At 32.9% G+C, this 12,117-nt stretch overlaps 1 protein-coding gene across 1 annotated transcript; it reads left to right on the top strand.

Annotated features, from left to right (window-relative positions):
* Positions 1–7,751: 7,751 nt before the first annotated feature.
* On the top strand, positions 7,752–11,227 carry LOC142640579 (IRK-interacting protein-like). The gene is made up of 3 exons (XM_075814741.1): positions 7,752–7,884; positions 8,000–9,881; positions 11,026–11,227. The coding sequence occupies exons 1-2, from the start codon at positions 7,789–7,791 to the stop codon at positions 9,392–9,394; spliced, it is 1,491 nt and encodes a 496-aa protein (XP_075670856.1). The 5' UTR covers positions 7,752–7,788; the 3' UTR covers positions 9,395–9,881; positions 11,026–11,227.
* Positions 11,228–12,117: the final 890 nt, after the last annotated feature.

Here is a 12,117-nt window from a genome sequence, read left to right as displayed (position 1 = left end):
TCGATCTCAAAAACTTGATATTAAGATCAAGCTTGACTTAATTAATGAATTAAGTCAAGCCAAGTCAAATTCAAATTCAAACATTATTTTTTAGGCTTGGTTCAAGTTCAAGCCAAACTTGAACATTTAACATTTATTGTTGAACCTAATATGAACATTTAATACTGGATAAAACTCATTTCTTTGCAGCCCTTATCACTTTAAGTCTTAAACTTTTTGGGGTTTACTTTAATTAGATCTAGAACCGACAAAGTCCAATACGTTTTTGACGATGGAATTCTACCTATTATAGAAGACATTAATAAGAATCTAATCCAAGAGAGTAAAATCACCAGCCAGGGCTATATGGTAAGAGTAGAGACAACTACTAACGAGCTTGGCTTTGTTTTTTTTTTGTTCTGGAATAAATGTCTTGTACTACAGAAGGTGGAAAGGGATCACAACTAGGGGGAACCCAAGCTTTAAGCCTTGCAAAAACTAGGGAATAGGAAGAGGTTTGTCACACAAAAAAAAAAAAAAAAAAAGTTTGAAGTGGCATTTACCTGAGGAGTGAGCAGCTTGATTAGCCTCTCTAGGAACCTAAAAGAACACACAGCATGATTAGCCCATTTGCATTAGGTCCACTGTGCCAAATAGCAACCACCACAGATGAGCATAATAAAAGCCCAAAAAATCTATGTAGGATAATACTAACAAGCAAAAGAAGTTTAAGTATTGCTGTGATTCAAAACCACAGGGATTCCAAAATCCATGCCTGTACAAAGCGGATTTCCTTGGGGCCGAGGCAAAGGCAGCTTAGGCCGAGAATCCTCTATTGTGGACTCTTTTGAATACAATTTAGTTTACTGTTGTTTGAAGGGGATGCTTAAGGGCTTTTGGATGTCATCACCGGGAAAGTTGAGGACACTCCTTGGGAAATTTCTAATCTTGTTTGTGATATTTCTTCCTTGTTGATGATCCATGATGTTTTGTTCCCAAGGGTGCTAATGTATCGGCCCAAAATTTGGCCTCCTAGGCCAGCTTTTGTAACTCCTAGGGCCTGCAACATTTTCTCTATCCCTACTTGGTGTGCATACAACCCATCAACTTGACAAAACTGACCCAATATTATGTTTTTGTGTTGGTTTTTGTAGATTGATGGGTTGGATTGGATTAGGATTTTAATGTGAGCTTCGGGCTAGGTTAAGTTTGAATTGATAGTTTTTTCAGCACATTATATATATAGGATAAAACTTATGTACAATACTTTAGATTTCTTTCTTAAGATTTAGCTATGTGACTATTTAATTAAAAAAAAAAATACACTTCCATCTATAAGAAAAAATCCACATGGCAGAATCTTAAAATGGGAACCTAAGGAACAGTACCTAAGTACTGTACCTAAGTCTTGCTCATATAAATATATATGTATGTATGTATGAATGTATAAAGTTATTTTATTATACTTATTTTAATTTTTTGTGTGATTTATTTTGATATTTTAAAAATTAATTTTAAATAATTTGAAATTTTGGAATATAAGTTAAGCATATTACGTGATTTATAATAATTTATTGAAAAAAATATTTAAATAGTTGACAAAAGTCCAATTTTTTATGAGGTATGAAATATGTAAGCTTTGTGATTGTTCTTTAAATTTTTTTTTTTTAAAAGAAGAAGAAGAAGAAAAAGGAAAAAAAAAAAGTTAACATAACCCACTGACTCATTTGGGTTGGGTTGGTTTCTACACATATGATAGATTGGATTAGGTTGTAAATTCCTCAACCAGACAAGGTTGGATTTAAAAAAAAAAAAAAAAAACCTTCAAACCCAATCTTACCCAACCCATGCAAACTCTTACGTGGAAGACTCTCCGCTTTCTTCTTCCTTGTTGTTATCAATAAAATATCTCATTAAACAGAATATATGTATACATATATACACACATGGATGGAGATGCAAATAAAGCATAAACACATTGTCCATAACACAACCCTATTTTTCCCAAAAACCTGCATAAAAATTTCTTTCATAGTACTTATGCTTGATTTCAAAAATTCAACTCGTTAATGAGGTACTCTCTTTATATATAAAGAGAACTTTCAATCAAATAACAAAAGATTAACATCCAACTTCCAAGCATATCTCAAACTAAATGAGTGATGGGAGAAGAATTATTACATACCACAGGTTATGGGAAGCACGCTGAGCCATGGCCCGCGACATGGGCCACTGTGTTAAGGAGGTAATTGTAATTCAAGTAACATGGCACTTAATATGTCAGACTGTGACGTTTCATTCACAGGGTAATTGCGTTTGGCATTAGCAGACAGTTTTTTTTTTTTTATACTGTTTAATTTATTTTTATTATTATTTATGAGTTCTATTGTATTTTTTGGTATTATTCACAAGTCTTAATGTATTATTTCAGTTAGCCTTTAACTTTATATACAGTATTTTCACTAAAGAATTTTCAATTTTAACTAAATAAATTGTTCCCAACTAATTCTTAGCATGTCATCCATTTTTGCAATAAATTCTCCCTATTATGTTGTAAAGCCATTACAAATTGATTCATCCCTTAAAAGCTCAACATTCTGCCACAACTAACCTTGTGATCCCAAATTCTTCTAGAGAATTAGAAACCACAGCCCATTTTTCCTTATTATCCCGACTGAGTTCCCTTCCCCTTGCTAGTCATGGATGGCTTCCAACCTACCCATGGCCATCTGTGCTAAGTTTATAAAAACTTTTTGAGGGTGGAAGCCATCCTCCGAATTTCTAAAATTATAGTACTAGTTTGTATTTACAAGTCACACCTCTTGCGATAGTTATTTGTTTATATATATCTTATTTTCGGTAACTTATTTATATAATGGGAGCTAAAAATTTGATATTTGAACTTATTATTAACATCACTTTTTTTTTAGAGATAATTACAACATGCTGTTAACCTCGCAGCTTGAACCTTTTTCCCTTAGACTCCTAAATACTTTGTGCATGGAGAGGTGCCAATTCAGTTATAAAGCCTTTAACTATCATAAACATCACTTTTTTCACTTACTTAATAACTATTTATCTTGATCAATCAGAGTTATACTATAGCTACAAACTCTTTTTTACAAATTACTGATATGACAAATTATTACTAGTTCTTATTTAGACCTCACTACAAATATTATTATTTTTATTTACATTATATTATATTATATTATATTAATACTAGTTTATTTGTAAAAAAAAAAATAGTAATTTTAACATTTTACGAGAGTATAAACCACTTGCCGAATCATAATATCATATTAGATCTCAAAAAATATCAACCCCACGAGTCTTTTTTATTTTTTGAGAAAAATCAACCCCAAGAGTCCAAGACCCCGTTGTGACTCACATTTTAATTAACTTCACATGTAAACCAACATTTATCTCTCTCTTACGTTAGACTTGGTTGGTGTGGTGTGGATGTGGCTTGTGAATTGTGATCCACCGGCAGGTACGTTTATCTGTCGGAATAAATGTGAGCAGTTGGGGCATAAATATTGCAGTTGGAGAATTAAATACGGCTATAAATGTGACAACCTTCCTTTTGATGTAGTCATAAATGAATGAGTTTGACACAGTCTAAGATTTTAGCTGCTTCAATAATTTCGAGAACAACACTTTCCCACTTTACTGTCAACATTGTGATTTTTTTTTTTAATGATAATCCTCCTTTAGTAAGGTGTGATATTGAAAAGAGTTTATCACTTGCTCTGTCGCATTAATTATTACATATAATTTTAATGTTGGCGTGTGAGTATATTTCCTTATTTCATCCATTCCCTTATATGTTTGTGTCTTAGATAATATTGTTTATATATATATATATCAAAAGATTATAGATTAAACTGACACATAATATAAATGATAAACAACAAATAAGTATCTTTATGTTTTTTCTATTTAAAAAATAAAGTGTCCTTAATCTTTTGGTATGGTATCAAAATGATCTTGTTCTTAATAATAAGGATGAACATTTTTCATTTATTAGTAACTAAAGACACAATAGCAAAGAGTTAGAAACCAAATTAACACACAACTGCACACTCTTGGTGCGATGGTCACTCCACAAGTATAAGTGCTTGTGGAGTGTGGGGGGTAAGAGCTGGAGTTCAAATCTTTAGGAGGGAACTTCACACACATATATATATACACTTAGATTAAATTAGAGTAAAAATTATATATTGTATAAAGAAGAAAAGAAAAAAAGAAACCAAATTAACCCAATACAAAAATAGTATGAACTTTGTGATCACAAAAACCTTTCCCCATTATTATTTCCAATCCTTTTTTTACCACCACCCGGACCTGATGGTAGGTAGGGTTCAAAATGGATTCACATTAAAAGGAAGACTATAAATTCTTAATTAATGTGGAATGATATTGCAGAAGAGGAGACAAAGACATTGAACGTGGAAGTAATATGGAATTATAGATTATTATTATTATTATTATTATTATTTTTTGTCGTTCCTACTTTGGAAAACAGATTTTAGTTTCATGGAACTAATTACAAAGAATTTATAAAGAAATACTATATATATATATATATATATATATATATATATATATATATATATATATATATATATATATCTTACAAAAAGATCTGAGGTTCAATCTCTATTTATACTAAAAATCGATTGGTATTTTGTACTAATGATAAAGAATTATCATCAAGAGCGGATACCATAAGTTAAAATTATTTCTCAAAAAAAAAAAAAAAGTACAAAGAAATGCAAATGTATTCATGAAATCTTGCTGGACTCCCAGCAAGTTTCTCAAGTATACGGCTTTCAACTATCGAATGTGGAGTAATTGATGATATAAATGCAATAATTATAATTTGCACCCAAAGATACTACTAGTCGCCTACCGCCTATTGTACTACACCAAATCTCGAGAAATTATAGGGTCCTCATGGTGGACAAGTGATGTAATCCGCCATTCCAGTAAAAGACTCCCACTTGTTTAAAATTGTGAATTTTTAATAAAAACTGAATACTGACTCAGCAATTTTAAATAAGTAGGAGTTTTTTACTGGAATGGTAGACAAATGACGTGGTCCACTATGAGGACTTTATAATTTCTCCCAAATCTCCAATAGTCCAATATGGTATTAGCCTACTAGAGAGGTAAACCTTCAAAAGGAACAATGTCCCTTAATTTGATTCTCAAAAAAAAAAAAAAATTGCGTTCTTAATCTAGTTGGAAAAATTAACAGATACTTTAGGGTTGTTTGTATAAGAAATAGTTTTTAAAACTTTTTATGTAATAGGAAAATTAATCTTTTGGACAACTTTTTATATTTTTCATGAATATGATGTTAAAATTTCCTAAAATGATTTATTAACAAATACTCTAAAGACACCGTTAACTTCCCTCAAATTATTTATAACAAGACCCTAATTTCATATAAGCATTGCTAATTTATTGATATGAATTTGCCACAATAGCAAAAAAATATTTAGTGGTGGCTCCAGGAATTTAGTCCAGGGCGTTCTTTAAGAAGTATAAATTACATAATCGTATTTCCTTTTAGCTTTTAGGTAATTAGGTTTGATTCAATGTTATTAATTTTGTTCTGGCAAGAAAATACCATATCGGTAAACAAACCGGAATAGTAACCCACCCTATTTCACTTTGAAAAAATTTGGGTCATTCTGGTCTATTTCAGGTGTTTCAGAATATTTTGGTAAATACCGGCCGAAATTCAAGATTTGGCCGGCATGAAGTTTGTGCTTAAAAAAAAAAAATGGTTCTTAAAACCAAAACAAATTTGCATTCTGTAAATCGAAAAACCTCAAAAGGAAAAAAAAAAAAAAAAAGAAGAAGAAAAAAAGATAAGAAATGAATAAAGGTATCGGTACAGTTAAAAAAATTTCGTATTGAAAAATTTAAAACTCAAAACTTGAGAAAAGATACTGTCACACTGGTACTGGTAGAAGACATAGAAGTTATGAACAAGGAGGAAGGCAAAACGTAGATGTAAAAGTGTAGATGAAGATCTAATAAAATTTAAAACGTAGATGTAAAAGTGTCTGAGAACCGCTCAGAATGCTTAGTCAAGGAATCAAGCCCCTGCCTTTTTTCAGATTTTCATTCAAATATTTTTTGAGTTTTTTTCTTTTTGTTTGAAAAACTCCAATATATTGTTAAGTTGCTCAAATTATGAACCAAAATTTAATTTTATTGACAAAAAAAAAAAATTTAAGGTAGTCCCAAATTTTTTTTTTAAGGTAAACAAGTATAAAATTTTAAATTATTATATATAAATTTTTTTTTCCTAGTTTAGGGTGGTCCTGGACCACTGGCCAGTGGCGCCGCCACGGAAAACATTCACACTTGAACCGAATATTTTTCTTCAAAATGAATTTACTGTGTATGTGTGTACGTGTGTACCTAGACAAAAGGTGTCGACTTTTCTGGTTACACATTACAAACCATCCGTGCTCCCTCTTTGTTTTCAGACTAAAATGGCCATGACATAAAACCATGGGGATGTCAAGGAAATCTATTGGCTAAGCCAAGCATATTTTTGTTTCTAACCATTGATCAGTCTCGGTCCCTAATCTTCTCTGAGTAATGTAACAGTCATAGATTATTTTATTACAACATTTTTACAAACAGTTGATATGGTCAACTTTTTATTGATTTTTATTTAGGTTCACTATTAACATCATTTTTCATTTATTGAGAATCACGCATTATATTAATATTTTGTAAAAAAATTCGTATTTTTAACATTATTCATGCATCTTCTCTAGGTAGGTTTTATCAAAGTAATGCAATATTCACATAATTTTCCACATGTTCACTAATATTTTAGGAACTTCGTATCCACTTTCCATGTTAAACTACAAAATAACATGTTTCAAGCAATTGTTTTTTTAATCAAAACTAGTAGCAGATGAAAATTATGTTTATGCAGAAAAAGAAATGTTCAGAGAGTTTTGCTACACACATGAACACTGGTGTACATGCTATGACCTCAGCAAGTTGCCCATCAATCCAACGAATGATTGATCCTTTTGAATCAAAATCATCCTTGACGTGGTCAATAGACAGACTCAATAGTCAAATCCAAGTTCCACTATATATGGATCATCATCACGATGAAAGACAAAAATCTGAGCGTGTACCATGCACTATGTCTAATCCGAACTCGTGCTAACTAATCCTCTACATGCGTTTCTCAACCATGGTTGATGATTACAAGACGACGAAAATACAACCGAACAAGAAAATGAAAGAAAACGAAAAGAGCTTGAAACAGAACAGGTACACTCCCAACTAAAAGCATTTGATTAATTTTTAAGGAAAATGCAAGACAAACTATTTTACCAGTTTTATGTAACGTATGATTATGGGTAAGTAAACAAATAGTTTTATGTAATGAGTGATTATTGATAAATAAACAAATAATATTAGTGGTGTTAAGATGAAAATTAGTAAGAATTTGATATATTAATTATTTGTAAAAGTATTATAAAATAGTTTGTAGTTAAAGTACTATTCAAATTTTCATACCAATATATTAAAATTTTTTAAAAATAATATATTAACAAATATTTTAAGATAAAACTTTAATATTATCATTACATTAAATTTTTTTTAAAAAAATAATTTATTAACAAATGCCTTACTACTAATTGACTCTTTTATTTTGCCCTTTTTTTTTTTTTTTTTTTGGGGTAGAAGGAGCCTTTTATTTTGTTAGATGAGGCAAAAAGGCAACCCAAAAAAAAAAAAAAAAAAACCATAAGCAACATGGCTCATTCTTCTTCTTCTTCTTCTTCTTCCTCTAAATCTCCTCCTCCTCCCTCTAAATCCCCTCCTCCTCACCTATCATCACACTTCACTCCAGTAAGTACACACATATATAAATATTAATTAAAACATTAACATAAAACAATTGGAAATTAATGTTTTATTTGATGCAGTTTTTTTTTATATTATTTTTTATGTTTGTTTGTTGTAGATTCAAGAATGTGAAAATGAAGATGAATATAACAATGAACAAAGGCAGAGTAGAGAGACTACACCAAGTGCGCTAAGGCACCACCCTACGCCACTTCATCAGCCTCACAAAATTATTGGCAAACCCAAGAAGATTAAGCAGTCAGATTCTGATGCCAACGGAGTAGAAGATGGTACTACTGCAGTGCGTTGCAACAATTGTCGTCCACACGCGCGTGAGAAAATCTCTGTGGTTCCACTCGACAACAATGGCCTCAACAAGCACTCCACTTTTTCTTCTTCTTCTTCTTCATCGATTGCAAGTCCCAATGGCATATTCAAGTCCATATTGTTATCTTTAACGAGGAAGAGCCCGAGGTCTAGTCCCACAGAGGCGGCGGCGAGAGAGGAGCAGTGGAAGAATATTGCAGTGGCTGAGCTCTCACAGAAGCTTATTCACGCTACAGGAAAGAGAGATGAGGCTCTTCTTGAAGCTTCAAGGCTTAAGTACTCCATGGCTGAGCTAGAGAAGAAGCTCAACAAGCTCGAAGCCTATTGCTATAACTTGAAATCTGGGCTCGAAGAATGTAGCACCACCAACTCGCCATATCAAATGGGAATAAAGACTAGCCACAGTAATGGACACAGCTCAATGGGGCTTAATGGCAAAGTGATTGAACACTTTCTGGTTTCTGTTTCGGAGTCTCGGTCTTCGGTCAAGCTATTAAGCCGTTCACTCACCATGCAACTTAGGCACATGGGGAGCAGAGTAAACGAAAGAATTTCAGTTCTCCTCCAACCTTATGATATAAAATTCTCACTCTCAAAGAACCCCAGAAGTTTGGTGTTTTACCTGGAGGCTTTACTAAACAAGGCTTTTTATGAAGACTTTGAATCAATTGGGTTTCGAAGGAATGCCTCGAATCAAATCTTGAACCCGATTGATAGGTGCACGGCTAACTTCGAGTCCTTCAACTTTCTTCGTGGTTTGAAATGGGAACAAGTGTTGAACAAGGGGACAAGGCATTTCAGTGAAGAGTTTAGCAGGTTTTGTGACAGGAAAATGAGTGAAATTGTGGCCATGTTGGGTTGGAACAGGGCTTGGCCAGAGCCAATTTTGCAAGCCTTCTTTGTTGCTTCAAAGAGTGTGTGGTTGGTCCACCTTTTAGCCAACTCAGTGCACCCGAGCTTGCCTATATTTAGAGTGGATTTAGGGGTTGGGTTTGATGGGGTTTACATGGAGGACATGGGTGGAGATAAGGTGAAACAGTTGGTTCCATCTGCGGAGGTTCGTATCATGGTTGCACCTGGATTCTATGTCTATGGCAGTGCGGTTAAGTGCAAGGTTCTATGCAAGTACTATAATGAAACCAACAACGATCAAAGTAATGTTGAAGGCACGGGTGTAATTGTATGATCTTAAAACTTAAACATTATGAGCATTCTGTATTACTTTTTGTACATGTTCTGCTTAATTGTTACATGGGGATGTTTATGATTGGTACCTATGTTTCGAGAATTTGGGTTGTGGGGTTTTTGGGGGGGTCAGGGTCTTGGATCTCTTTGTTTTATTCTTTGTCTCGTCTACTGAGATCCTTATCATTTTCACTCATTGGTACATGGGGATAATTGGATTCTGAATCTGTATGAAGTATGAACTAGATAACTTTTGATGGGTCCTAGCTATGTGGATATTATTATCAACTAGTGAAGCTGAAACCAAGGAAATAGGAAACAACCATGTGAAAGGAATCAAAGGATGCTTTTCTTGTGAATGATTTTTGGATTTTATGAATTCAATTTATCATTTTATATGAGTATTGATCTTGTTGTGGAACGACGGAAGCCAGTTCTCTCTGAGAGTCCAAGCCTCAGCTGGAAGTGCAACTCAATTCACCAAAGAGGTACGAGTCTATTTGCAAGGACAAGGTGTATTTCTAATATAAGTTTCCTATCCTATCCTAAAAAAAAGGGAGATTTGGCTAAAAAACTAGAGATTTCATGTTCAAGTGCAAATTATTACAAGCGCTAGTATTAGTATAAATAAAAGTAAAAGGGAATAAAATATTCATGGGGATTTTTTTTTTTTTGAGGAAAAGATATTCATGGGGATTGATTGTGAAGATTATGTTAAAGCTCAATATAAAGTAGAACCCCAAGTCTGCAATTGATTGAAACTTCAATTATCCTTATTGCAGTGGTTCTGCCAGAATCTTAATAATTACTTGCATTATGATTTATGACGCAACTATTCAAAATTAATGATCGGATAGTTCAAGAGTCTAACAGCATAATGGTTTTCTGGAGTAGTTCCTACGTTTTTGAATGACATTGAGAGCACCTTTCTTGTTTCTACATGAAAGGCCGCTGTTTAACCTTTTACTTCTTGAGACTGTAGCATCCTTTGCGTGCTCTATGATCAAATAGCGTGTTTAGATAGTAAGATTTAAATATTTGTATTTGGCTTTGAGTGATTAATATTCAAATACTTTGTTTGAATAGTTTTGAAAGATCAAGGAGTTGGACTTGAAATGACATCGAAAATCAATGGATTTGAAATCAAGGCATTTGAAATCTATTGATTTAAAATCCAAATTCAAGTTTCCAAACGCCTGAGTAGATATGTGTAGTAAAGTTTTGACTGTGTCAAAATTTGTCAACATTTTTTTTTGGACAGGATCATATAGACAGACTTGCTAAAAGAATATTTGGTTTTTGTCCGTCTTGCGCTTTGGTTGTTTCTTCATGCTGTGAAGGAAACTACAAGAACTATAAAAGTTTACATTATAGGATTAAGATTCTTTAGAATTTTAAAGAACTTCTCTGATCCATACATTTGAAATGAGTAAACTGCATTTATTTTGTCATCAAAATTTAAATAGATACCGACTTCCTAACCGTCAACTTTTATTCATCTGTGATAAAATCTAATCTCACACATTTCAAAATAGATTTATAAGATTTTAGTAATCTCATGGTGAAATTACCCTAAGAATTCATGAAGATTCTAATCATTTTTTAATGATCGGATACATGTGAACCTTACAGACTACTGCATCAAATGTCTGGATCATGAAGATATGGAAGGTTTGAACCACATGCGTATAAACAACAATGCAAGAAGCCAACGACAATGGAAGGTCACAAAGAACAATGCAAGAGGCCAACAAGTCCTTAGTTGTTTTATGTTCCCAATTTAAAATGTCAACAATTTTGGGACTCTCTGATCATATCAAAGAAGCTTTCAAAAGATCTTAATGTGAGAATTAACCTTCTCTTTTGCAAAATTGTTAAATGTTGTTTTGTTTTCAAGGACTCCAACCAGCTGACAGCAAAAGAAATATACAATATGAAGAGCAGAAAAGGGCTCTGTTTATGGTACAAGTTAAAAACTAAAAAGTCACAGCACACCAAAGATTAGAGAGAACAACCTTGATCCCTAGAAATACTGTAGCAGCTATATCCAAAGAGACAGATACAGACAACTGAAAACTCACACCTCCACTAAACATAACATCAATGTATAAGTTACTGATCGACAAAACTAAAGTTCAAAGAACTAGTAGGGTTGGAACAAAATTATAGAATATCAAAATTTCATGAGAAAAGAATTTGGCCCATGGTATACAAATTAAGACACCAAATATGATTTCGTGTGTCAACTTCAAAACAAGTGCGGATGGCCACTTATGAGAAACATTCTTCAAAGTTTCCTAGACTTCCATATTACTACAACCCTTTTTTTCACTAGTACAATACATGCTCACTAAATCTTAATCCATGGCCTCACCCTCGAGGTCTTGACTTTACCTTTTACAAAGAGAGGTGTAAATTGAGTTAAACTTCACTGGCATGTTCTACAAAAATGCTGAGTAAGACCAGCGGCAACTAGAAAAGCAGTTAATTTTGGTTGACATTTGATGCATCATACAACACATTTATGATGCATCCAGTACTGTGTAAAGGTTGATCAAACAAATAGTGCTAGAGAGCTCCTACAGTTATCATGAAAGCACCACCAAAATTAACTGGATGCTATGCTGGGCTGTCTAATGCTAGTCCTGGATGTCGATTCAACATAGCATTAGACAGCCCAGCATGTCCATCATATGTGTGTGTGTGTATATAACTTAACGTCCA

The sequence above is a fragment of the Castanea sativa genome, chromosome 6 (assembly GCF_040712315.1).
Source record: "Castanea sativa cultivar Marrone di Chiusa Pesio chromosome 6, ASM4071231v1".
Taxonomy (NCBI): domain Eukaryota; kingdom Viridiplantae; phylum Streptophyta; class Magnoliopsida; order Fagales; family Fagaceae; genus Castanea; species Castanea sativa.
The sequence above is the reverse complement of the archived record's forward strand: the minus strand, read 5'-3'. Positions and strand labels throughout refer to the sequence as shown.